We start from the raw sequence: 27,462 nt of genomic DNA, 5'->3' as shown, positions 1-27,462 counted from the left end.
TATAGAACTCCTCAGCCACTTGAACTATCTTATCCATATTAGTAAAGATATTGCCGGCTTTGTCTCTTAACGTATACATCTGATTCTTGCCTATTCCTAGTTTCTTCTTCACTGCTTTTAGTCTTCCTCCGTTCTTGAGGGCATGCTCAATTCTATCCATATTATACTTCGTTATATCAGCTATCTTACGCTTGTTGATTAACTTGGAAAGTTCTGCCAGTTCTCTTCTAGCTGTAGGGTTAGAGGCTTTCAAACATTTGCGTTTCTTAATCAGATCTTTCATCTCCTGCGATAGCTTACCGGTATCATGTCTAACAAAGTTACCACCGCATTCTATTGCGCACTCCTTAATGACGGCCATAAGATTGTCATTTGTTGCTTCAATACTAAGGTCCTCTTCTTGAGTTAAAGCCGAATACCTGTTCTGTAGCTTGATTCTGAATTCCTCTATTTTCCCTCTTACCGCTAACTCATTGATCGGCTTCTTATGTAGCAGTTTCTTCCGTTCCCTCCTCAAGTCTAGGCTAATTCGAGTTCTTACCATCCTATGGTCACTGCAGCGCACTTTGCCGAGCACGTCCACATCTTGTATGATGCCAGGGTTAGCGCAGAGTATAAAGACTATTTCATTTCTAGTCTCTCCATTCGGGCTCCTCCACGTCCACTTCCGATTATCTCGTTTGCGGAAGAGGGTATTGTTTATGCGCAAATGATTCCGTTCTGCAAATTCTACTAATAACTCTCCCCTGCTATTCCTATAATCTATGCCATATATTCCCCCACTGACTTGTCTCCAGCCTGCTTATTGCTTACCCTGGCATTGAAGTCGCCCATCAGTTCCATATACAGGGTGTTTCACTTGAGCGTAACTTGAGCTAAACTTTCAAAATATGCACATGTCACGTAGCTGGACAGAACCAAGGTAATGTTGTTTGCCGTCGTTTGGAGATACTCAACTTATTTTTCATTTCACCTAACTAAATAATTAGTCCTAAATAATTAATCAAGCTTAAATACTATAATTAGATGAAAAGTGTCAATGAGAAAAATGTAGAGCGACATGAAAAAACTCTCGATACAGCTGTCTGTTGCTCAATACGCACTACATAAAAGTTTTTCCGAGCGTGAAAGAAGCCCGCAAATGCACGCAAAATTGCTGCGCGACTGGCCGCTCGAGGCACTTTACGTGTATTCGCGGGCTTCTTTCACGCTAGGAAAAACACATTTATGTAGCACGTATTGAGCAACAGAAAGCTGTAGCGGGAGTTTTTCATGATGCCCTACAATTTTTCATTGGCATTTTTAATCTAATTATATTATTTGAGAAGTTGTATGATTAATTAATTAAGGCTATTTATATAATTAGGCGGAATGCAAAACCTAATATTAGTATCTCCAAGCGACGGCAAACAACAGTACCTTGGTTTTGTCCAGCTACGTGGCATTCGCATATTTTTTAAAGTTTGGCTCAAGTTAAGTGAAACACCCTGAACATATGAAAATAAAAATAAAAGACATTATATTAAACCGTACAAATTGCCGTAAATGCTGGCAAAGTGAAGGACCAGAAACAATAAGTACAAATTGGTGAGCGATGAAAAAGGCATCCGCGAAAACGGATCATATTAGTAGATTATTATCAGTAGTAGATTATTTTTCTATAATACCAAAGACGCTACTCATGCCGCAAGATGAGGCATGGTATACATAGCCGGGAAAGAGGCAGAATCTCAAGACTGGTGGCGACGCTGTTGTGAAACTCCTTCTCCAGCTAGCCGTCACAGATTTTCACAGCGTCTGCTGAGTTCTTTTTCCTTTTTTTTTTTACTGGCAATCATATGGACTGGCAAACATATAGGAGCCAACTGCTGAATTTAGCAAGTTTTACGAAATTTTACTGAGTCACAATGGGCCAAATACGAAAAGATACATTGAAATATGTGACGCCACAGTGACGTAAAGACGCCGGGGTTTCGGCACATTCACAAAATAAACCCTTGAGCTTACTTTTTTCTTTTAATAGTCAATATACCACCCCGAAATTAGCAACCGTATGGTTTTAAAAGAACATTTTATCAGCTTAAACTCATTTAGTGCTTCTCGATTGCTTCCTTTTAAAGAAGCCTGGCATCATTGTTGCTGAAACACTTTAATATATGTGGTATGTATATGGTAAACAGGGGCACTAAAGGAAACGCTTACTCGCATGGCAGACCGCAGCGACTCTCGCAGCTCGTGTACGCTCCACTTGCGTTCAGTGCATGGAAACAAGCGCCTGCAATGCGAAAGAAGAGGATAAACAAATTAACCGTCTCTGTCGGTGCGCACGGGCAAAATGATTACGGTTCAGCGCTTGCTTCAAACTTCAAGATCAGCGCCCGCGCGGAAATAATTCCAGTCCCGTGTACGCAGGTTCTCTCCGAGCTGCATGCAAACGGTTATCGTTGTCTACGTATTGAATTACGAAACAAAAATGCTCCAATCTGTCCCGCACACAAAGACCTCTTAATTCTCGCCCAGCATACATTTATTTCTTATCGTGAGAGACGGGTGTTCGACTGCAGTTCGGAACGGGCGGCAGCGTCGTTGACTCTCGTGAGAACCGCGTTGCAGACACAAAGGTGATCGTGCAACAAATAGCTGGACATGGAAGGGCGCCTTGCTTTGTTAACGTTTATTATTTCAGCACCATCAGTGAAAGACAAAAAGTGCTTCCTCGATGGGGCACTTCCTGTTGTCTTTTGCGGTGACAAAACTTCTTTTTTTTTTTATGACACCGCAACTCACGATAATGAGCACTGATCATGGTGATCGACATCGTGTGGTGTTTGGAAATGAATATGTCGAGCGAAGCTTTTCTCTCTCTCTCTCTCTCTCTCTTTTTTTTTTTTTTAAGCAGCACTTCTAACTGTGTATCGCCGTAGTCCGAGGGCAACAGAAAAAAAAAAAGAACATGTAGCGCCGAACTAACACTAGAAATTTATTTTCTGGGAGCAGGTGTAAATGCGCTTGACAGACGGAATACTGGAAACACAAGAACAACTAAGAGATAGCACGGTTAATTGAAAATAAAGATAAATTAAGAAAGCGCCAGGGAGCACGTGTCAATTACTCTACGAAAGGAATTCGCATGCCTTCCTCGATATAACAATAAAGCCGGAATGCTGACACACTTGTTACTACGTTTCGATATTTGTAGCACCTCAGTAATTTCTCTCGTAAGCTTGTATATTCGCTAGGCGAATACAAACGCATGATGGATAAAACAGGCCGACAGCCACAATCGCGACAGAGCGCGCCCAGATGCTTGACCCTTTAGAACTGTGCTCTGCAACGTCTCCATTGGTGGCTTTTGCGTTTATACCAAAAAATTAAATGCTGGCTAAATAATAATTGGTAATTATGACTTCAGCTCACGCATAGTAAAACATACTTTGAGTTGCTGAAGAGGAAATCAAGAATATTGAGTTGGTTGCATTCGTGTAGCGCTAACCTGTTTCTTTAAAGCCTGGCACAAGTTACCTTGGGTTAAAAACAGTGCAAAATAAACACGGACAAGGCAGGAACACAGGACGAGCGCTCCCTTGCTCCTCCTTTTTTATGGGTTTATTTTGAGCTGTTTTTAACTTGTGAATTTGTACCAACTAGCTCGCATTCATACCCTTCCAAGCTACGTACCTGACACACCCTGTAATAAACAAGAAGGGGAACCGAGGGGCCCGATTCCTGTGTAGCTTGTGATCGAATCGCACCTGTCCAACCTCTGAACGAACGGTCACCGTTGACCGGAAGGGCAGATGCGCACGCACTGGATATGCGATGCCTACAACTGTAGGAATTCGCACATATCGTCGGCAAAGTCGCCGAAGAACCAACAGGGTTGACTGACGTTTCGCTGGCCACCAGGCACCTGAGACGGGATGACAAGTATACAGTGGTAACCATGAGGTATGCGAATTTCAAGTTGCAAAAGTAGTCGACAGCCGGCTATAGTTCTGTAGTGGTCCCGTCTTTCGTTCAGCGGTTACCCAACTTTTGCGGTTAACGGTCTCTTGTCGGCAATGGCACGAACCTGACTCCTGAATGTGGCAGTTGGTCCATCCCACAGCGCCTGCAAACTCGTGCTGGGGCCGCACGCAGCCGCACCGCTCATGCTCCAGCTCCATGCTGCAGTGTTGCATACATGACTGCCCGCCAGAACACAGGGTCCGTCATGCGCCAGGAAGAAACCATGCAATCAATGTCTGATCGAACAGCTGCGCTATATTGGCATATTACGTACGAGTGCAACAAGTACGGGGTGTCCGAATAGTAGCTTTGCAGTGAGAAAATCAACAAAAATTCACGCAGAAACTTCTCTGGGAGTATAGCCTACGTATGCGTAAGCATTGTGCCACTTGCTCATCTCCACGCAGCCCGGTGTGATTATTAATGCTATGAAACTTGATCCGATCATTATAAGCCCTTATCGCTCTTTAGCACCTTATCCATCCGCGTCAAACCATTTATCAACCGTAATGAGACCCATATAACCCCTCTTCACTCCTTATCATCCTTATCAATTCATTGACTGCTTATCCGTGCGTGTTGCGCGACGGGAAGCGACCCAACCCCACCAACACTTATGGCGCCACCTTCAGGCCCATACCTATCTTACTCCCGCACGTCTTGCCCTCTTCCACCCCGGGACGCACTCGCCGGCTTGCCGCTTATGTGACGGCTCCCGCGCCGATTACGATCACGTCCTATTCTCCTGCGCGGCACAATTGCCCCCTGCCTCTTGGCGCCTAAGCAATCCGCAGCAGTGGGAGGCTGCTTTGTCCACGAGCCGGATATCCAACTCCGGCTGGTGAAATGGGCGGAGGACGTCGCGACTAGGCATGGCCTGGGCGCCACAACCGGCAGCCTGAAAGCCGCCCACAACGCTGCTTTTTAATTTTTTAATTTGTTTTTACTTGTGGCCTTCTCATCAATAAAAGTTTTTCACCACCACCACGGGAAGCGAATGAGCTTTCAGAGATCGCTGGCATTTCGGTCGGTGAAGGAACGCCCCAACGGAAGGCTTATCCCGCGACCACCGAAATGTAAATAATAAATGTTTAAAAAAATACACCGGGGATGTGGCGTGCTTGGTATAAAATTTTCTCAAAATCGAAATTTTCCTGATGTCTACAATTCTCCAACTCGTCTCTATATGTGGTCCTGCAGATGGCTTTTATTCCACCATCACAAAATTTTTCAACAGAGCCTTCATAGAAACTGTTCTCCTTCACTCTTAAAAAAGTTTGAACCTTTTGAGACTTATCTTAATTGTCACACATTATAATCGTCATCTGCCTTGCTTGCGTTTCCTTTATTGAAAGCTCTGCGCTCGCTACTTTCCTGTCGAGAATACTACATATGTAACGCTGAGTACGCACATGCCGTTCGTGACCTGAAAATACCGGGCGCGCAGCGTTAAAGGCGCGCGCAAGTTAGATGACGATGATCGTTGTGGGACAAGATAAGCCCCAAAGGGTGCAAACTTTTTTAAGAGTGTTCAGGGTGTCTACCAAGCTGACATTTCCAAATTCCCTGAGTTTTCCAGGTTTTCCCTGAGCACTTTTGCTAAATTCCCTGAATGAGCCAGAACTTTGTTTTATGTCAAGACAGGCTGACACCATGTTGCCCGATACTGTCACTCTCTAGTAAGCATGTTGAAACAAAAAAATGACTTAATCCAGTTTGAATAGTAAGGATTAATATCTATTTTATTTAAAAAGAAAACAGAAGGAAGGTGTTAGTAAAATGCACAGTGAAAAAATGATAAAACCCATTGCAAATTGGGTCGAACATTTACAAATACAAATGTAAGGAGATGCATACATAAGTAAATATTTTTTTAATATGAGCTATTTCTATCAACTGATAGCAAGCTCATCGGTATGAGGCCTGAACTTTGTCACAACTAAGATTCTCTCTCAGCAGCTGGGAAGTCAATCTCAACTGTCCTGGCAATGACATACTCTCAGCCCCAACAAAACATCTCAGTGTAGGGTTTCACTGCTTTAAATAGCTTATTTTGGTTTGAATGAGGGACACCTGCATCTCGGCATCAGCCAACGCTTTGTTTTTTGAGCTCAAGCTCCTTCAAAGAGGTGGCGGCACGCTTAATTTCCCGTTAATTCCTCAGGACGTCGGTCCTTCCTGTTCTCATCCTCCTTCTGCCACACGTTCACCCTATGGATCATTTGAAGCATCCTCTTGGTCAGTTGTACAGTCAACGTCCGAAATTTCGGACTCCCTAGGGGCCGCAAAAACATCTGAAAAATCGGGCAGTCCAAAAAAAAATGAATGCATGTCTCTAACTGCCTATAAGGGCTAAAATTGGCACAGGCAGGTCCGCAAAAGTTCTTAAGGCCTGCCAGTACACTTATTAGGCATATCAGTGCTCGTGCCTTGACAGGAGATGGGGGTGCACGCGCGTATGTTTAAGGAATACATACTGTGTCCCGTGACAATTGCCCCTTCCCACGCTTGTTAAGCTTCACCGCATAACACTGCTGTAATGAGGCCAAGCTAACTTTCGGAGACTGGCATTACGAAACGCGCTGTGTGTGCTCTGAGAGCTTCGAAGCCAATGGCGAAGATTACAAACGTGGTGTTGGTGCCATTGCTGACAGCGGCGAATTCTTTCAATGAAAAACACGGCACCACACGGCAAGAAGCTTAACAGCGAACGTAGAAGCAGCTTGGCCTAACGTTGCCGTGGTGGTAGCTGCGGCTGCCGGCGGATCTGCGTGCGATAGTGCCAGTTCGAGGCGGCGAGATAATCAAAATGGCGGCGGTGGCGGCTTTGATTAATTCCATTTCAGACCTGCAGTCAGGGCAATATACATTGTCTATAAGGAGTACGTGGTGGTGCCGCAAAGCTGTGCAAATTATCGGGCATGTCCGAAAAAGCGTCTGGAAAATCGGTCGTTAACTACTCTGGCAACACATCGTGCCGATGACACGGCGTCAATGACGATTCATTGCGATTCCTCTGTTACTGCAGCGAGCATTAACACGACTTTCGTTCCCTTTCAATAAAGTTACAGCTAATTTTCCCTGACAGAAGCACAAATTCCCTGAGTTTTCCCTGAGTTTTTCCAGACTGTTCAAATTCCCTGAGAATTCCCGGTTTTCCCGGTTTTCCCGGTTGGTAGACACCCTGAGTGTTTGACATTTGTAACACCGGTACAACACATTCATATGGTTCAGATATATTCACCTTCCGCAAGCGCAGGTATTTAGCCCTCATTAGCACTCATTGGCCCTCATGAGCCGTCATTCTCTCACCGGCTCTCATCGGGAGCGGACGCGGGACTCCGTGCAAAGTGCTTTTTCTGCCGGCGACGGCCGGGGTAGGAAAGCGCCGAGTATCGCTTCATCCTGCCGCAGCTCCCTTCAAACGACGGTACGAAGAACTGTGTGTTTTTACACTGCGATGTTGCCGCCGACGGTACAGCATCCATTATTTTCGAGCGCGCCTGGAGAAGCTCGCTGTGCTCAAACAAGTGGAATTGGCCCGTATCAGAATGGCCACGTCTGACTGGAGAAACTCCGCAGCGCTCATGCCAAGGAATGGTCCGAGCAGGAGGTGTGGAAGTGAAAGGATACTATTGCGCGGTGATAGATCCCGTGAGGCGTGATATCACCGCAAAGGTTCACGGGATTCCGTGCTATGAGACCAACGAGAATCTACGCAAGACTTTGAGTGAGTTTGGCGAGGCTGTTGACATCCGCACCGAAGAGTGGGGTGCTGCGGCCTTAGAGCTGGTGGAATCAACTGCCCGTGTCATGCGGTTTGTGCTTCGGGAAGGCGTGAGCCTTGAATCGCTGGCGCGTGTTTTCAAGTTTAGTGATGGAGCTGCGTTCCTGGTTGTACCAGGTCGAGCTCCAACATGTCTTTGCTGCAAGCTTAAGGGACACATGCGTTGCGACTATCGAATGCCGCAGTGCAACAAGTGCCGCGCGTTTGAGCACGAGCGGGCTGATTGTGTCGCAATGTAGGCAAGAGATGAAGGTTGCAGGAACGACGCGGATACCATCCACCTTATGGACGAAGAAGAGGCAGAGAAGATAATGAAATCATCGCTTGGGGGAAATGTGACCATCGCTGTACTCCCGCCAAGCCGACAGAGGTGAGGCGTCCCAAAATGGCAGACAGCGATGCTACTGGTGTCCCCACGGCCACCACACAGGAAGAGAAAAAATAGGAGGATCATGAAGAAGACCTCAGCAAGGTTCCAGCCGCAGCTGACGTGTCAAACGACGTGATGGATGCCGAGGAGGCGTCGTTAAAGGGCCCTCACCAGGCCGCATATTTTGGTTATACACTTAAAATTGATGCCCTCTAGGGAGCGTTCTAAAGCAATAATTTTTGAAATTGGCTCATTAATAGCCGAGACAGAAATATCTGAAGTGGCGCGAACCCATGATTTCAAACTGGTGTCATGTGGACCCGCCCAGCCACTCGTTACGAACTCGTAAGTGGTCCCCGCTGGACCACTCGTTTCATACTCTCGTCTGCTCGCGTCAGCTCTCGCTCGCGCTTATTTGATTTGCTTGGTTTGGTCTCCTTCGCACTTGTTTCGATTCTCATTGTTTGCGATTCTTTTTTAATCTGGGGCCATATAACGTAAAACTATTCCAATATATTTTTATTCCAATCTCCTGACGTTAAATTTGCGTAACCGCCGACACAAGCATCGGCCGGTCACCCGCAGGGTTGTCTGAACAGACCAATCAATGTCACTTTTGTTTGCTTGAAAAACGAATAACATCGCCTACACTGAGCGGCTTGTTTGTCTAATTGGCTCACAAGAGGCGAGGAGCACGTTCAAGTGGAGAGGGATTTGATAGGGCCGAGCCACTGCACTGAAAATCGATAACCGGATGAAGAGGGTGGTGCCGGCGTCTGCGATTGGTCTGCTTCCCCTTAATTAGCTTGCGGTGGCTCGTCGACAATCCCGGCGGCATGAAACGGAAGCTTAAGAATGACGCTAAAACGGATCCTCAGCAAAGAAGAAGTTGACAGAACGAGGTCGTAAACGTGCCGAAAGTGCTCGAAAACGTTACATGGCCGCGCAGAATGTTTTATTACACGAAAATAAATCCGTGCTCTCCGACAGGTGCGAGTAGCCAGTGCCGGAGCGAACATCAGCAGCCATCATTTATTCTTTTCGGAACGGGGCAGCCTGCGACTATTCAGAAGAAAATTCAGTTTTGTTCGGCTTATTAAAGTATCTTTATCGCGTACACGTCACTTTGACGCGGTGAGTTTTTGCGGTTTTGTGACGTCGCGTGAGATGTAGGTGAAGTGGGCGCAGCCCGAAAACTTTTGACCAATAGCCAAGGGCTAATGGCGAAGAGGCGTCGAATCAGAAATAACTATTTTTCTTTTGTTCGGTTAAATCATGCATAATCTGTGTGTAGACGTTATATCAGATTGGGAGCTATCGCGGTTTTCGTGACGTCGCGTGACAGACAGGTGAAATGAGGGCGGTCCAAAAATGTTTTTGACCAATAGCGGAGGGCTGATTTCAGAATTGGAATAGAAAAATTTGCAATAGTTTTACGTTATAGCGTCCCTGATTGTATGCTCGACGCGAATTGTGCAGTACTTTCTGGAAGCTACGCGACACCAGTGATTACACTGGAACCATCGATGAGTCATGTTTAAAAGCCGATGCGCTTAACCCACAGATCAGATTTTCGACGATTGCCGACTCTTCTACAGGTCTCTCTCAATTTTTTTGCCTCAATATATCGCGAAATGACAACACATATAGAGCTGCGCTCAAATGTCGCATTACAGGGAGCGTCGTAATCGTCGGTGATTTTTTTTCTCTCGCGTTTTTGTTGAGTGGCGCACTTTCTTTGACGGTCTCGTGTGCGAGCTGTTGCGTTTGTCTCGTTTCGCACAGCGGACGATATTGCGCGCTCTGCACAAGAACATCTGATCAGTGCCGCAATCACGAGCAATGAGGCAGGCGTGAGATGATGAAAGAGCATGATCGCGGCGCTGGAACACGGTAGAAAATGAGATAGTTTCGTTCTCTGCGCACGCGACTTCAAGACGTGGGAACAAGCAGACGAAACGGAAGTACACCTCTCTTGCTACGTTACGAAGTAAAACAGAAACATGCGGCCATTCGGTTTGTATGTTTTATTATTTCTCTAAACTTTAATTCGCCTATTGAAACAACATATTAAACAAATAACTGATGTTGTCACATGTCATTATGAGCGACGTCACTGCACTGTCATGTACGTAGGCGCACTTGCGCGATATATGTCGACTCTCCAGCTGGGATCGAGGCGCCCGCGAGAAGCGCAAGCGATGTTCGGCTTGAAATTTAAGCTCTTTCTGCGGCGCATACGGATGTAATGCTTAGCAGACATCATTGTATGCACTGCGCTTGACAGCTCAAAATGGCCAGAGTGTTAAGAACGGCCAGCTGCAGTGCAAGTTTTGCCAACCAGTTGCGACTGTGGCGGCAACATTCCGGGAGCGTCGCCGCACACCTCTAGCCACGGCGTGACTAAGTCGACTGTGTGTGAACAACAATACGTGCGTCCTCGACTCTCCGTCGCTGGAGCCGAGTTTGACGAAGTCGCCATTGTAACTAAACGGGCTCGACGGACCAACTATTGTTATTGAGTCGCGGGAACGTCTACTGAGACCCCTTCCCACGCGCCGACCAAGACGCCAGACAATGGGCGGCCGGCGGGCGCGCTGCAGTTCGGGGAATAAATGCCCCTTCGGTGCCGGGTCGTCTCCCCTACGGTGCCTGGTCAACTCGCCTACGGTGCTTGGACGGCCGTTTCCGACACCTGGGTATCGGGGGATGACCGAGTGTTTAAAAACCGCTGTTGTGCGGCTGCCCAGGACACTCTCTCTCAAGCAGTCATGTTAGACTGATGTACTTTCTCAAACAGTCATGTTAGACTGATATAAATACTGTAAATAAACAAATATTCCTCGTTCTCGATGAGAAGCTGTCCTTCCCTTCATCAACGTCCTCAGCGTGGATAAGTTGGACGACGGCATGGGCCAGCTATCTTCTAATTCATGCCCGACTCCAATCTTGACAACGGATCACGAGCGATGGGATTGAACCCCCAATCATAACAGGACCCAGTGAGGGGCCCTTTAACATGCGCGGCCGCGGCAGGAAGAAAAGCCAGAACCAACTGAAACGGTTGATGCTGGAAAACGACTTGGGCATTGTAGCCGTGCAGGAGACGAAAGTGGAATGTGAGAGCAAGACCGACAACAATATGATTAACCCTTCCCGCGAAAGGTACAGCGTTTGTGTTAGCGACGTGGTAGGCACTTCAGCAGGTTGCATTTTATTTTTGCAAAATTCGATTAGTGTAGTAGTTGATACTGTTGTTGGTTGTGCACGCGGGCGTTTTGTGGTGGCCGATTTTGTACTCGACGGAGGAACATGCATGTCAGGGTCGTATGTATTTACGCACCCACTGAGTGCAATGAACGCCTGCTTTTTTCCAAGAAATAGCTAAATATTTCGATACCAATAGCCATTGTATAGTTTTAGGATATTTCAATCGTGTCCTGCAGCCGGAAGATCGTTCCAAACGCAACGGTAACAATAAAACAATTGCGTTTCTGAAGGAGTGTGTCGGCAAGCATTTATTAAAAGATGCCGCGCAGTTCACTAATGGAGGCTTCTCAATGCACTATACGCGCACTTCCAAGGTAACAGCCATGCGAGCATATATAGGGCCTACCTCTCACTTGATCTCGAAGCACTCTGCGAAGATTACATAGCTGAAATGGTCTCATTTAGCGATCATGCCCTGGTTATATGTACAATATGGGACGAAAGCAAAGTAAGAACGTACAATTTCAATTGGAAACTCTGGAAGCTCAACGTTGACTTCCTATGTGATGAAAAGTTTGTACAGAATATAAAGACCGAGCTCCGTTTGGTTGCTGAAGGTGTGTCACGCAGCTCGGCTGAAAAATGGGAGGCGTTTAAGGTTTTTATAAAAATGGCAGCAATTCAACGCTCGGGCGAAATTCGCTACGAGGGGCGCAGGGAGGAATAGCGCGGCTCAGAAGTTTGCTCCAAAATATATTTGAGGACGAAACACAAGCACCGGGTTCCCTAACAGCAGAATTAATAACACAAAAGGGAAAATCGGGGCCATTGACATTCAAAAATATGAAGGGGATTCGGTACGCGCTCGCACTTGGAAAATTATACGAGGTGAGATCCCAAGTCGGTGTGCGTTCGCGGCAGAAAATAAGTATGTGCGAGGCAATGTTACGCAGATATTGCACGCAGGGCTTGGCAAAGATCATTTCCAATTGTATCATGATACGGTACAAGATATTCGGGCAACAAGTACTTGAGATACGCATACAAGATACTACCACTTTTATTGTATCCGATACGATACTTTCCATTTGTATGTTAAGAAAAATCGACATACTTGCAAATTTCTTATTATAGATCTATATAATGTAGCAGAAAACGCGTATACACGAAAACTGTTTGCTAGGAAATTTCTCAAGTCCGACCAACCTTGTTTGCTTTGGAAAGCGTTCGTCTTTCTTGCTCAAAGTATAATATTTTCATTCCGAAACAATTTATTGGGGTTGCTTTAGCTGCTTAACATGAAAGCTCTTTAAACGCTGCGCTGTACAGCGGTTTTTGCTTGTCGTGTTTGTAATTGATTTGAGTCGCTGCTCTGCTTGCCGACCAGCTAGCGGGTCGCCATCTAATAACAAGAACGTCAATAAGAAGCCTCTGCACGATGACGCAAATACCGTTTTACTTTGTCCCTAAATGTGTTACCATTTACGCAATATACGTTTACGCGCAGACAATCGCCTGCCCTCGCAGGGGGGCTCTGGCGGAAAGATAAAAGAATGCCGCTGCCTTTAGTTTTGTTCAGGTGGCTTAGTGGCAGCAGTATCAGCTCGAGAAGCTGAGTTCAGCCAATGTTTATAGTTTCGCTCGGTGATGATGCGACAGCCAGTATCTTGTACCTTAAGACACACGACACATTCTTTCACGTATCGGCAATGCAGATGCTGATACACGTCTTGCCAGATGTATCATGATACAGATACGGGATACCCAAAGAGAATCTAAGATAGTATCTAAGATACATGCATCTTCGATACTGCTCAGCACTGAAATTTGCATGAGGGCAATGTCTGCACAGATGATGCCGTGATGAGAAGTGCTTTCGTTTATTATTACTCGGGACTGTTCAAGCGACGGAGCAGATAAAGATGCAGGTTTTGACATGAAATTTTTTGACGTCCTCCCCACGCTGGATAGCGAAGTACGCGAAGCATTATCGCAAGACATCACCGTAGGTGAAAGAGAAAGCACTACTAATTACCTAAATTCTGAAAAGTCGCCAGGGCCGTATGGGCTAATGGTGGCACTATATAAAGCATTTAAACATAATTTTGCTATCATACGCCAAGAAGTAATCACTGAACCTTTTGCCAGGGGTTCGCTACCCCCATCCTTTTCGCGGGCGCACACCGTTTTTATCCCGTTGGGGAAGGACTTATGTTAAGTAAGAACTGTAAAGGACTACAAGGCAATAACACTAACCAAGGTCGACTACAAAATTATCATGAAAGTTCTTGCTGCCAGGTTGCAGTCTACTATATCGGACATCGCGCAAACGCATCAAATGTGCGGCATTAAGGGTAGGACCATTTTCACTAACATCCATATCACATGTATATAGTAATCTGGAATGGGACCTGTCGTGGTCGCCTAGTGGCTGTGGTGTTGGGCTCCTAAGTGCGAGGACGCGGGTTCGAATTCCGGCCACTGAGGCCGCATTTCGATGGGGGCGAAATGCGAAAACACCCGTTTACTTATATTTAGGTGCACGTTAAAGATACCCAGGTGGTCCAAATTTCCGGAGTCCCCCACTACGGCGTGCCTCAGAAAGTGGTTTGGTCACGTAAAAGTCCATAATTTAATTTTTTTTTGCCATCGAGCATTGTATACATCACTAAAAATGATGCTTTTTTCCACGCATTGAAATAATTTGTTCATATATTTATTCAAGTCTGTAACCTCCCTGCTGTAATGTCCTACGGGGCAATGCAGGAAACTAAATAACTAATAAATAAATAAATAATATTCAAATAGTTGTGCCTTTAGTGTATCTGTATTTAAGTATGTTCGAAAAAAAATTAAATTATATTATGTGGGTTTTACGTGCCTAAACCACTTTCTGATTACGAGGCACGCCGTAGAGGAGGACTCCGGAAATTTCGACCACCTGGGGTTCTTTAACGTGCACCTAAATCTAAGTAAACGGGTGTTTTCGCATTTCGCCACCATCGAAATGCGGCCGCCGTGGCCGGGATGTATGTTCGAAGCTTTGCACGAAAAGGAAAGAGATGCTCAAAGAAGCGCGTTGAAGGTTTGTCACGGAGTTTGAGATAGCGCCAATAAAAGAACACTGACAACCGCGCGCAATGCTTATACTATAGTTTACCCATGCTAGGTTTTATTCAGTTAAGGTCGCCTTCTTCAAATGATATTGGAAGACTGGTCGACAATGTTCTTTCTGTAAGGGACTGACTGACTGACTGACTGACTGACTGACTGACTGACTGACTGACTGACTGACTGACTGACTGACTGACTGACTGACTGACTGACTGACTGATTGATTGATTGATTGATTGATTGATTGATTGGATATAGATAAAAACAATACATAAAGGTGCCCTCACCAACCTTACTAGATAACTAATCTGGCGTTGCTACACATTTACGTTTTCCTTTTTTTCCTCCATCAATAAATTGTGAACGCAGAGTGTATATAAAAGTTCAGTAGCAAGATAGTCTTATTAAATCTTGTATTATATATCTGCATCATGTATTATTATGGATTATTAGAAAGGTTGTATTGTGTAATAACAATCTTGTATTATAAATCTTGTATTTAATTGTATCTTTTATGTGTTATCTTATATTTGCTGCTTCTTAATCACTTCTGCAGACATAGGTAACTATGTTTTGTTTAGTGTTATAATTAAGTTCTAGCACTCACCAATTGTGACCCGCTACTTGTAAGAGCCCGAAAAAGGCTGACAGTATCGATAAATAAAAACCAATAGAGTAATTGCAGGGGGGTATAGCTATGAGCTCTATATATGCGAATGCTTACATTGTGCTGTAAATCTATGCGTCTAAGCCATGTCTAAGCATGGAAATCTTAGGGAAGGTTTCGAATCCTCTACTCACATCGTAGTTCAGGTAGCCTTCAAAAGCAGGGTAGATGCCGCGGGCGATGTAGTCGGAACATTGAGACTTGTACGGTGATGGAAGACGTTCGACGCGCCGCTGTTCAAGATATTGGTGGCATGGAAGCGTCAGAAAAAGATATTAACGACTTTAGTTTGCAACGACTTTAGTTGGCTCTATTAAATATCTGGGTGTTATGATACAAAACTGAGCTGGCGCAATCACATTGACCATGTTAAAGCTAAGGCAGCGCACACTGTTGACATGGTAAGCAAGCTCGGCAGACACCACTCTGGGCTACTCAGGGACACTCTCATTATGATTTGTACGTTCGACCAATACTGGAATTCGGGTGCGTGCTATTCGTTGGTGGGCAGCATACAAGATTAATTCCCTCATTCTTATAGAGCGGGAGGCTTTTCGGAATTGCATTACCAAAATTTGTGGCAAATAATTTTTCATATCAAGAAGCACGACTGTTGAGTACTCTTGCCTGCAGATTCCGCATCCTCCCAGTAAAAACATATTTAGATATTTACGGGTCTTCATTAAGATGATCACAGTTTATATTTATTAGTGAAACAAATGCTCTTTTTTTAATGACCCATGGTCCCTTTTGTTAAACCTCAGGTTTTGTGTATGCAAGCTGAGTTAGAACCATTAGAAGTTAATGTGCGGGAAATCATTTGCCCAGATAAACCATTGCCTAACATAACTATTGAATTTGGTTATATATTACCACCTAATGCCAAACTTCTGCCCACTACATATGTAAAAACGGCATGTTACAAGATCAATAATGTAATATGCGCGACTAATGCACCAATGTGTGAAGACAAAGCGGGCGCGGGTGTATTAGCTGAGTCATTATCCTGGTCATGTACATTACATGCTCCGTATTTTATACCCATATTTCAGGCTGAACTATTGGCGATTATTAAATCTTCAAAAACTTTCTTTAAATTATTTGACAGCTGTTATAGTGACTTAATATATTTCGTCAGTACACGCATCACTTGCTTCATCTTTAGACACTACTGTACTGAATGCACTTATACCAATAATCTATCCAAACTTACGATGGCGCGATTGCTATCGGTACCAGGTCGTCGTGATAGAATTAAAAAAAAATGGCTGACACATTCGCGCGGACATCCTTTGGTGAACCAGTTATACAGTTGTGTCATTTATGCTGACTTCGGTTTATGTCACTGCGGCTAGGTTTAGAAAATTTTCTCTTTCAAGATTCTTCAAAACTGAAGATCCCAACACCGGAATTTAACCATTCGCTTTTCCCATAAGACCATCAATGGCGTCTCACACTTAAATTGGAATTCTCCCTTACACGATTACGCTACAGTATCCCACCATAAATTATTTATCTATACAGGCCCGGTCTGGCGCCGTCCCCTCATGTCATATGCCAGTCAGGAGCCTGAAAACATTGACCATTTTTACTGACTTGCCGTCTATTTGCAAATCACAGAAGAAATAATTAGGTATTCCTGTAAATAATTAAATATTCGCTCTTTCGGCGCCTCTTTATTGGGCTTTAGCCACAGGAACGCCTGCATGACAGTTTTCGAATAACTCAGTGACACAAGGAGGCTACTATGCTATTTCTTCGGAATCAATTATTGGGTAACTCACCAAATTGCCAATCGTGTATTCGAAATTATTCTAATACCACCAAATTTGCTGTTTATGTATGTTTATCATTCTTTCGTAAATTCAGTTTCTCTCAGTCAGTCTGTCTGTTTCCTAATTTAAATATTTAGGCGTTATCCTGCCTTATCCCCTCTCCCCCCTCCCCGCCCCCGCTTAATTTTTTTTTTTTTTTGCTTCAGCAGGCAGCACAATGTATAGTCTGGTTACATTTCAGTTATTGCATGAGAGTGCCGTCATGATTCATATGTACGTCAAGTCTGAGAGACCGCAGACTTTAAAAAATTATTTTTATTAACTATATATTGATGCACAGCTTTGATACTGCACTGCAGTGCATGTGATCTTGTAGTTCGAAATGCCATCTAGTCTCTAGTGCAAAGGATCATCACGTTTACAGGCTGCCTTTTCATTGATAATAACGATTATGAAGTTTGCATTAATTTTCTGTGTCTGTCGAATTATAAGACAGAAGAGTCAGTAATATCCGTGCAACTATATGACGCCTTTCTTTCTTCTTCATCTTTTTTTTTTAAGAACCATTTCGTCACGGGCAATGTATGAATTAAAGGAGCAGTATTTTCCAGCCTTCACAACTGAAAACATGGGCGCGGGAGGCGCTTACAAGCATTCGATAGCGCGACACTAGCGAGATTAAAAGTAATTGTAACTGGTTTGGCCGAGACGAAAGCACCCGGACTGTTAAAGCCGCAAGCAGAATAGGCTTGCTCCCAGCTGTGCTAGTGGCTCACGAAAGTGCTAGTATGCAGACAGATGAGAGGTGTACGAGCATAATACCTGACTCACGACGACGGTCAGGAGCTTCCCTGGCTGGAGTGACACGGCGGTCAGCTTGTGAGCGGGGCAGGTGCGCGCTTGGTGCACAACGGTGGCCAGAGATCCCGTGTCGAAAAACACCATGGTACGCCGTGGGTCCCACGAGGCGCCCAGCCGCAGCTCTATTCGTTTGATTGATTGATTGATTGATTGATTGATTGATTGATTGATTGATTGATTGATTGATTGATTGATTGATTGATTGATTGTGGAGCAAGTGATGGGTGAATAAAGCTGACGTACCCCATGTCCACGGCGAGGGGCACTTCAGAAAATGCGAGTCGTTCCAAGCATCCACTGTATAGCACTGCTGCGTCAAGGGCCGGAAATAAGTCCGCTTCATGCTGCGTGGACAGCAAAAGACAAGATAATGTCTCTGTTGACAGTGTATCCTGGTGCGTGTATCCCCCCGTACTCACAAAAATGAAGTAGGCACTGCGGCACGTGCCGAACAAGCGTGTACGGACAGCGGAGCAAGAATAGACAGCCGTAGGAACTGTGATTCCTGAATGCATACTTGATACATGCAGCGCGAATGCACAAGGGACAAGAAGCGCTCAACATCAACTTCTACGCCTACCCTTCTTGTTTACGTTGTGCATTTGTGCTGAATATACTTTTCCTTCTGAAACAACGCCCCAACTAGCTAACTCGGCTTTGTTATATGTGAGTCATGGAGTGATCAGTTGACAGGACGTAAAATGACCATAAGTACAAGCAGTACAGAGGAGCGATTCGTTGCAGGAGGAGGAAAGTATCGAAGAGAGTCAAAGACAGGGAGGTTATCCAATGCATACATAGACCGGCTGAGTATACCCTGTGCTAGGGTAAGGGGGGTAAAGAAAACTAAAAGTGGTAGGCACACGAACAACAACAAAAAAAAAGACAGAGAAAAAAAATATTGCATCAGTGCGATGTAGCGCGCGACACTTCTCAAAAGCTGTCACTCGGTCCACTGGTCCTCAACAAGCGCAACAACGCGTTCAACTCCTCTACTGAGGGCGGTCTCTACCAGTGTCCGAGGATTCTCGCTTCCGACAAAGAGCGCTTTTCTAGTCTTTCTAAAATGGTTGAGAGTTGTTTTCAAGGCGCACTGAAGCGAGGGCACTCACAAAGGAGATGCGCAATCGAACTTATTCATAATTTAAAGCTAGCTTTTTTGCGGGGCAGTCCACCCAGCTAATAGGGGCTTAGTAAATTTTTGCCAACAACGTGTACAAGCACAGTATTGCGTGTTTTAATTATGGCGTAGAAAATGGATACGTGGCTCTTGCAACGAAACCACGTGCAAGAGACAACTCCCAGCATGTGTAACTAGCACTTCGTCTTCATTTGAACCGTGATCAGGGCTACCATTAGTTGGACGAATGTGCAGTGCAGAGAAGGGCACTTGTGAAAAACGAAAAGGTTCTGTCGTCTCCTCGCGGCCACTGTTGCGGTGTGTAGATATGACTGTCGGTCATTCCAATGCGAAATGAATAAGCGCGGTTGTGCAGGCCACGTCAAGTCACAAGCGGCACATAAGCGTTTGTTCGGCTTGGGCGGAAGACGAAGCTGTAGATCGATGCGGATCCGAATTATAGAGGCGAGGGTTTGTAAATTCCGCCGTGTTCCTTTGTGCCATTGTAAGCTCGCGTGTTAGCGAGCGAAGACTTATAGATGAGTCGGTTCTCGACAGTGGGATTGCTATACAATGGATACCGTTATGGGGCGGCTTCATTCGCACGGTCACTACCATATATATGCCGCAACGGCCGGGTATCCACTAATACATATATTCTGTGCTGTGTCCTTTGTCGATTGCATGGTGATGAAGTAGTTTTAAGTCAGCGACTAATTGTTCATTAGGTTAGGGATAAAACTGTCAACTAAGACACTGGAGAGCTGCCTTCAGAGAAGGTGGACCATACCTGTGACAGTTCTTGAAATATGAACTCCAGACCTGCACGGAGGGCAACGAGTTCTGCAGCCATCGATGACGTCAAATGAGATATGTCTGGCATTTCATGGCGACGGATCTCGCGGGAGCGACCACTGCACCCGATGAGCTTGCAGGTAAAACAGAAGCATCCGTGCAGGTGTGCAGGCATCCACTGTGCTTCTCAAGCAGGTATAGTATATGGTTTGTTGCGAGGCTAAAGATGACAACACGGTTTTATTTTTGATACCAGGAATAAGAAGGGCTTGGAGGGGTTGCAGCCACCACAGCGGTAAAGATGGCCTTGCTGCAGGGTGAAGTTAGACTATATAGTTGCATGATGAGCAGCAATAATATTGCTGAATGCAAAATATGGCATAGCCGCAGAATGGGAGGTGAGCTGGTGTGATGGAAGCCGGGCAAAGTGTCTGATGTGTATCCTGAAAGCGTCGACGCGAACGTATGTTGTCCTTGGGTGATCATGAGCGATGACCAAAGTCGCCGGAAAAGATGTACACTTCGGAAGGCCTAGACATAAGGTCAGTGCTTGAGCAATTGTACTGACTCAAGGGTACGGATGCTCGTTTTACAGGTCCTACCAAGCAGAGGTAAGCTATAGCGTAGCATACCTATGAACAGTGCGGTGTCGAGTTGAAGCATCGCTTGTACAGATGCACCCCACGACTTTTCCGCGAGAAATCTTAGGACAAGGGTGATCATGGTGAGTTTATTTTTTAAATAGATGTGAGGGCTTCAGGAGAGGTCGATCGCTATCTATTATTACGCCCAGAAAGCGGTAGGCCTTGTCGTTATTGATTGCGTGCCCATTAATTCTAATGACGCATGGTCTCATTGCTTTGCGCGTGAAGGCAACCAGTAAGCACTTCTCCGAGTTTCTTTGCAAGACGTTCCAGCCTGCAGGCATATTCCTTCTCTCGTGCCGCTCACAAATCGAGCTGCCAGTGCAACAACCTGTCATTATTTAGTATGCTTTAATTGGCGGGGCCTTCAGAACACCGAAGCTATAGAACCTGGACTGCCCGTGCAAAAGGGGGGGGGGGGTAAAATCGCGAACACCGCCCCGGTGGCGTTTTTACAATTGCTAGTAGGTACAGCGGGGCGTGGCGCTTTTCACGGCGCTCGACGTTTCTGAGCAGGCGCAAGTAAGAGCGGTGCGAGAGAGAAAATCTGGGGGCCTTTACTCCTTGAATATGTGAGTCTGCCTATAGGAGGTTTCTTAACGCGTGTTGTATGCGTTTGCCCGCTAGGCATGCCGGCATTGCGGAGTGCGGTCAAGTTTGTTTACGCTCCGCCTCTGGCTGCCCGCACGGTAAGGCAGTGGGTACGGATGCCCCATTTGGTGATCGCTGTGTCTGAAGGGGCAAGGTTCTGACTGGTGTTATATAAGTCGCGGGTCGCTTTTTTGGTCGCGACGATAGATTGCATTTTTTATCATCACTACTCCAGGAGGGCGCATGTAACCGGCAAACGAAGGCCTCAGGAGAGCACCTGAGGTTATATTAAAACAGGCGACGCTGGATCTCCAGGGCACCAAAGCGGTATCGGGGGTTCAAAGCTGGAAGCAGGGCGGCACGCGCAGGCCTCTGCGAGCCCCAACCCATGCACCAGTCCGGGTTCTAACTTTGATGTCCCCGTTGCCGCTTCGCTGTCCTGGAGGCGCCGCCAATAATGCGAAATAATGACACGTTGTTTTAATGAGTAAAAGACACGAATGAATAAATATAACTGCGTCCAGCCGCGAACTTGAGATGCTAAGTTCAGCACTACCGCGCCCCGCGACTTCTGCCGGCACGACTAGGGACAAACGCATACAACACGCGCTAAGAAACTCCTCCGTAGTGCCTAGGCAGAGTCGTATATTCAAAGAGCAAAAGTCCGCACATTTCCTCTCTCGCACCCGCTCTTACACGCGCATGCGCGCAAACGTCCGTTGTCTCTGCAAGTGCCACGCCCCGCTGTACCGATTAGCAATACGCACCCCAGTGCACGCTCTGGCCTCGGCTGCCCAAACCCACGGATCGCCCTGGTCCCAGCTTTGATCCCTTGCTGCCCGTTGGTTACCTTAGAGTCATCCATAATCACCGGTAACGCCGAATGTAATACATGTGGTGGCGAAACCTTTTCATAGGGCGAGGAGGAAAGCGTGCGCGGCGAGCCTTTCCTCCTCTCTCAGAAGGCAAGGAAGGGCTACTACTAGACACGACAGCGGTTGCAGGAAAATGGGATAAATTTAAGTTCAAGGGACGGTACGGCACTTTTCTGCTATTTCAGAAAAATAAACACCATGCACCTTTGTCAAGCGGACAACTTCCGCAGGCGTGCAAAAGCAGAGACCCATTGAAGCGCACTGTGCGTAGCGTCTAGGCGACCGTACGGAAGTGGTCACACGTATAAAATCAACACTTTTGTGCTCACCGCGGTAGCTTTGCGGCTATGGCATTGCTCGAGGTCGCAGGTTTGATCGCGACCGCGGCAGCCGCATTTCGACGGGAGCGAAATAATAATAATAAAAAAAAAACTCGTGCACTTATATTTAGGAACACGCTTAAGAACACCACGGTGTCAGAATTAATCCGGAGTCCGCTACTGCGGCGTGCGTCATAATTTGATTGTGATTATGGCACCTGCAGCCCCATAATTCAACTAAATTTTGATACTTCCGCCACGATGCGATGTGCCATGTGAGGTAATGAATACGCTCAAGCCTCTCAGGGGTTATGAAGTATGGCGCACAACAGTGCCTGAAGCACATAAACACCAAGCAAGTTTGTCCGTGCGGACGATTCACGCAGGGCGGGCAGACGGAAAGTCAAGACGACAATACGCGAGCGGCACGTGGCAGCAGCTATTTCTCTTAAGTCTTACCCAAAATCATATCTTATGGGGATGCCCTAGCAAGCCCCTTCCCCCCCCCCCGAGACCCCCCCCCCCTTCCCTGAAAAACCTACTGCCAGCTCTCTCGGAGGAAGCCTGGGAGGCTCTCTTCAGGACAGAAGACAAGACCATCTAAGAAGATCTCACGACCTGGGCTCTGCAGGTCGCCTCAACCGAGGCCACCTAGAGACCTAGGCTTCTCAGCTCTTTCTGCCGGAAATTTTTAATAAAGTTGTTTACTCCTCCTCCTCCTAAGTCTTTACTAAAAAGTACTGTCTCTCTCTCAGCCACGATGTGATGCGCCGTGTGATGGAATGACAGTGCTTACGTTCTCGCAGGCTGCGAACAATACACAACAACACCTCGAGCAAACACGTATCGCTGCATGTTCTGCGTACTACATAGACGAAAACAAGTAGTACTGTCACGGTGCGGCATTGTTCGAGTCGGTGAAGCACCAATCAACGGGCACCAAAAGGTCGTGGCACCAAAACGGTTATTGCCGGCCACTCGAGCAAGCAGCCAAAATAATCGAGGGCAGATTTAGATATTATTTTGTTATTGTTAGTGGTGGTGTGGTTGTTGTTGGCGCGACCGTGACATCCCGAGAGTCTTTTGCCGGAACCCCCGTGCATTCTCTGCCACGCGCGTGCATTGAGAAGGTTGCTAAGACGGGAGGGGTGGCGAACACCCCTAAATATTTGGTGTCTCTGTGCAATTCCATTTCCACGAATTTTTAACAGTGTATGTGTGTCAGAGGGTTTGGCGCCGTATGACCGGCTGCCGCGGCTGCTTCTGTGTTTGTAAACGGACAATATAGAAGTCTGCCATGGATTCAAGGGTGTGCGTGTGTCTCTGTGTGGTACAATGCAAGGGCGTGACCTCTAACAGCAGGCAGAATCACCCATTTCCTCACACCTAATTAAAGGGGCGCGGCCGAGACCTTGGGAGGAATCGTGATACAAATGGGGGAACTTAATTGGATCGTCACCAATATCTGCCATTCCCCGACCCAGGGAACTAGGGAAAAGAGGAGTTACTTATGGTATCTTCGACTGGTCGCCTGTATGCCCTGTAGGGGTTGAGGGACGGACTTCGGGATGAAAACCCAAACTTGGGAGGGATTTATTCTACATTATATACAGGGACGTGAGAGTCAAGTACCAGTCGTACAGTCATTACGGGCCGGCAGCAACTCGGACGCTGCGGCCCGCGGCAAGAAGTTCGAGAGAGGTGAATCAGGGAATCAGGGAATGTTTCCAGAATGCTCAGGTCTCTCTGGAAGGCTTCTTATAAACCCTTCGAGCACTGTAAGTCACGTCATGTTTGACCAATGGGAGAGTCCGCTCCGATGACGCCACTTTCAGCCAATGGTAGGCGCCCGTGTCGCGGTGTCACACTGGCGGCTCTCTGTGGTCTTGCCTCGCAGACTGGCAATGCACTTCTAACGAGGAGAAGGGGAGGGCTGCTCATGCTCCATTGTCGGATGCCCACCTGCTAATCCCGGCGGCGCACGAACTTGTTGGCACGTGAACTTGTTGCCTTAAACTTGTTTGCTCGGCCGCTCCTCTGGAATGTGCTTTCCTGCTTCGGCATTCCTCAATTAGCTGTGCTGCGACTCGAAGTGGTTTGGGGAACTCGAAGTAATCGCAGGAAACAGCTCCATATCTAACAGCTCGTCCTCGCCCCGGTTGTTCTGAATGGCCGGTGAACTCAATTCGCTGGCCATGAGGAACGCTGAAAGAAGCTGCAGGGTACTGGGGTCGAGCGTCGTTTGACAACCTTCGGGATCCTGGGCCCTGGAGAACATACGTCAAACAAACAAAACAACACAGCGCTGCACCACGCGTAAGCACAGGCTCTTCACCCCTGACTCGCCAGGCTATTACTGAGTCAAAATCAACCCTGATCATTTAGTTCCCCAATTTTGACAAAACAGTTGTAACCACCCTTCCAAACAGCCATCCATTTCTCCTCGAATGCCGACAAGACCAGAGCACTATTGTTGTTGCAAAACAAAAGGGTCGTTGACGATGCAGACAACAAATGAAAACAGCCGAACATAACTTAAGTGGCCTAACTACACGAACAGCATGTTTCCAATCTATCGCAGTGGCGTACTTATCGCACGTATTGGTGCCACTGAACAATCTGGTCAACCTCACAAGTACGTAATCACAAGCGCACTAGCCTTGTGGTCACTAAACAGAACGCGTACTTGCGTTGTAGGCAAACTTTTCATTTACGCTTACTCACGTTTTTTCCCTGAAGGTCCTACAGGACACGTGACTTAAACGAACAATTAAACTCGCGGGACTTACACACTCCGCACAACTCTTAAAATGATGCGTCTTCTACTAACTCTTTCCACGCACATTCACTAAAGAAGTCAGAATACGGTTGCCCTCAACACACAAACTAGCAACCCAGTCATAAAGTCTGCTTCCTTCCGTCCACACAGGACACGCGCTAATGGAACTAAGAACGCTTCTCCGTGCAAATCATGCACTCACTGAAAATCTACGCGCTTAACCTTAGAAAATTCAACACTTAAAAAGAAAGAAGGTTAAATAACACACACGCGCGTTACGATAGGCCTCTCAACAATAACCTTGACCCTCAGGTTACTCACACACACACACAAAAGCCCATCTACTTATTAATGAGCATCTCGCGAGACTACATGTTTACACAAACGCGTCTTTCAAATATCGGAGCTTTCTCAAACCAAAACATAAAAAAGCTCATACCTTACACGTTGAAAGAAATCCCAGTCTCAATTCGCGAAAACTTTCCGATGCTCAAAATAAAAAACAAAATAACACGTTTTCCTACTACGGAAGCTCTCTTGGCCTCCCATTCCAAACGCTTACGTCTGACTCATACTTTGAGTCGTACCCGGGGTGGGCGTGGCTTGAAAGCTACTCTGGCTGCCGAGAAACAACAAAAGGGCTGATTCACTATCAGCTCCCCCAAGACGTTACCGTCTCCTGCCAATTTGCGTCCCCGCGCCCCGCTTTCAACACGAACTCGATTGACCGCGTCGCTACTCCCCACCTGGTCTCGTCCTGCCACCTTGCGTTTCTTCGAACTGCACGCTGAGCTATGAAAAGAACTACGGAACGACGAGGAGTTTAACTGCCCCGTGCCCTTTGTCCGCGTCCGCGCAGAACATGCTTCGCGGTCCCCCTTTGACCGGTGGCTCGAACGTTCTGGATGCGTCAACATCGTCCTTGACGACCGCATCTTTTTCCTCGCGCCCTGCCCATTTGGGTTCCTCGCCATCTTTGGCGGCGCCTCATTAGTTACCGACTTTCGGTTTTTACTGCGCTTCTTTTTACGGCGCTTTCTCTTTGCACTCGTTTTCCTGTCGCCTTCTCGTGCCTCGTGCTGGCCGGTACACGTTTCGTCGGCCCGGATCGGCCTCTTACCCGCACAGTCTGAGTGATTTACATTTAAATTAACACTCTCTCTGCCTCGACTGGCGGACAGCCCAACCGACTCTGGCACAATGCAGCAGGCTTTACTCGAGTAAGACAACTCGCACTCTTGCGAACTGCCCTCTACTACATTGCCCAGCTCACGCTGTGCATCGGCACACAGCCCGTCGGTATCGATCGCTGTCTCACGCGCACAGTCCGAATGATTCTCACTTAAATCAACACTCTCTCTGCCTCGACTGGCGGACAGCTCAACCGACTCTGGCACAATGCAGCAGGCTTTACTCGAGTAAGACAACTCGCACTCTTGCGAACTGCCCTCTACTACATTGCCCAGCTCACGCTGTGCATCGGCACACAGCCAGTCGGTATCGATCGCTGTCTCACGCGCACAGTCCGAATGATTATTAACTGAATCATCCCTATCTAGGCCATCTAGACTGGCGGAGAGCCGCACCGATCCCTGAACAATGCAGTTGTTCTCTCGTGAGCTACGGAGCTCGCCATCCCGAGAACTACTCTCAACTGCATCGTCCAGCTCGCACTTCACTTCTGCACGCAGATCTGGCTCTACATGGGTGCTCGCGTCTGTCGCGTCAACAGTACCCTTTTCCTCGCTAGCAACCTCGCTAACCTTACTAGCGACGCACACACGCGGTAACTGTGCCAATTTGTTCGCAGCTGGCCTAGCTGTCTCCACAGTCATCTGTTGGCACAGCACCTCGTCGCTCTCCTTGCGGCCTTTAACGGCCTCTGTTGCCACTAAGGCATCGTTAGCAGCTAGCCTTTTCCCTTCACTTATGAATTTGCAGCCAATCTCACAGGCACTACTCTTTTCGTCGGCTCCTGGCGAAAATCTGCTAGACACTTCGTCATTCTTTCGCTCTGTACTTCCTACAGAATTCTCAGACAGCCGTTGTCTCTGTGCCAATAACTGATCACAATACTGTATCTCTTTGATCAGGGCTGCCTTCTCTCTCTTATACTTTTGCTCACGCTCAAGCTTACGTTCCTGATACTCAAGTTTGCGTTCATTCTCACGTTCGTGACGCTGACACCTAAGAGTAAATTCTTGAAGCTCAAGCTTCCGTTCATTCTCGCGTTCTTCACGCTGACGCTCACTCCTAAGTTCACGATGCTCTCGCAAACGTACACGACGCACACGCTCCCGTGGCTCCTGTATCACCTCCCAAGCAAGCTCAGTGCTTTTATCATCATTGCCACTATCTTCAATCGCCTTTATGATAGCTGGCGTTTTCATCCGTTCGTCCGCCTCAACTCCCAAATCGTCGCACACCAACAAGTCTAACCTCGTCAACCTTCTAAGATCCATGGCAGCTGCCCCGACAGGTGGTTAAAACTGCTTTCCTTAATTAATTTGTGCAAACACACAATGCATCAAACTCCCGATTCCCAG

At 46.8% G+C, this 27,462-nt stretch overlaps 1 protein-coding gene across 4 annotated transcripts in view; it reads right to left on the bottom strand.

Annotated features, from left to right (window-relative positions):
- The window catches only part of LOC135903957 (amiloride-sensitive sodium channel subunit delta-like), a 136,913-nt gene that overhangs the window by 42,158 nt on the left and 67,293 nt on the right, over nt 1-27,462 (bottom strand). For all 4 annotated transcript variants that reach the window (XR_011507438.1, XR_011507439.1, XM_065434467.1 and 1 more), the window contains exons 4-8: nt 18,036-18,136; nt 17,754-17,914; nt 15,291-15,389; nt 4,073-4,187; nt 2,203-2,275 (exon numbers count right to left, since the gene is read on the bottom strand). Coding sequence is in view for 2 of the 4 variants with exons in the window: in XM_065434467.1 (XP_065290539.1) it covers nt 2,203-2,275; nt 4,073-4,187; nt 15,291-15,389; nt 17,754-17,914; nt 18,036-18,136 (549 nt within the window). In the remaining 2 variants the exon portion in view is untranslated. The remainder of the gene's footprint in view (nt 1-2,202; nt 2,276-4,072; nt 4,188-15,290; nt 15,390-17,753; nt 17,915-18,035; nt 18,137-27,462) is intronic.

The sequence above is a fragment of the Dermacentor albipictus genome, chromosome 1 (genome assembly GCF_038994185.2).
Source record: "Dermacentor albipictus isolate Rhodes 1998 colony chromosome 1, USDA_Dalb.pri_finalv2, whole genome shotgun sequence".
Classification (NCBI taxonomy): Eukaryota; Metazoa; Arthropoda; class Arachnida; order Ixodida; family Ixodidae; genus Dermacentor; species Dermacentor albipictus.
The sequence above is the reverse complement of the archived record's forward strand: the minus strand, read 5'-3'. Positions and strand labels throughout refer to the sequence as shown.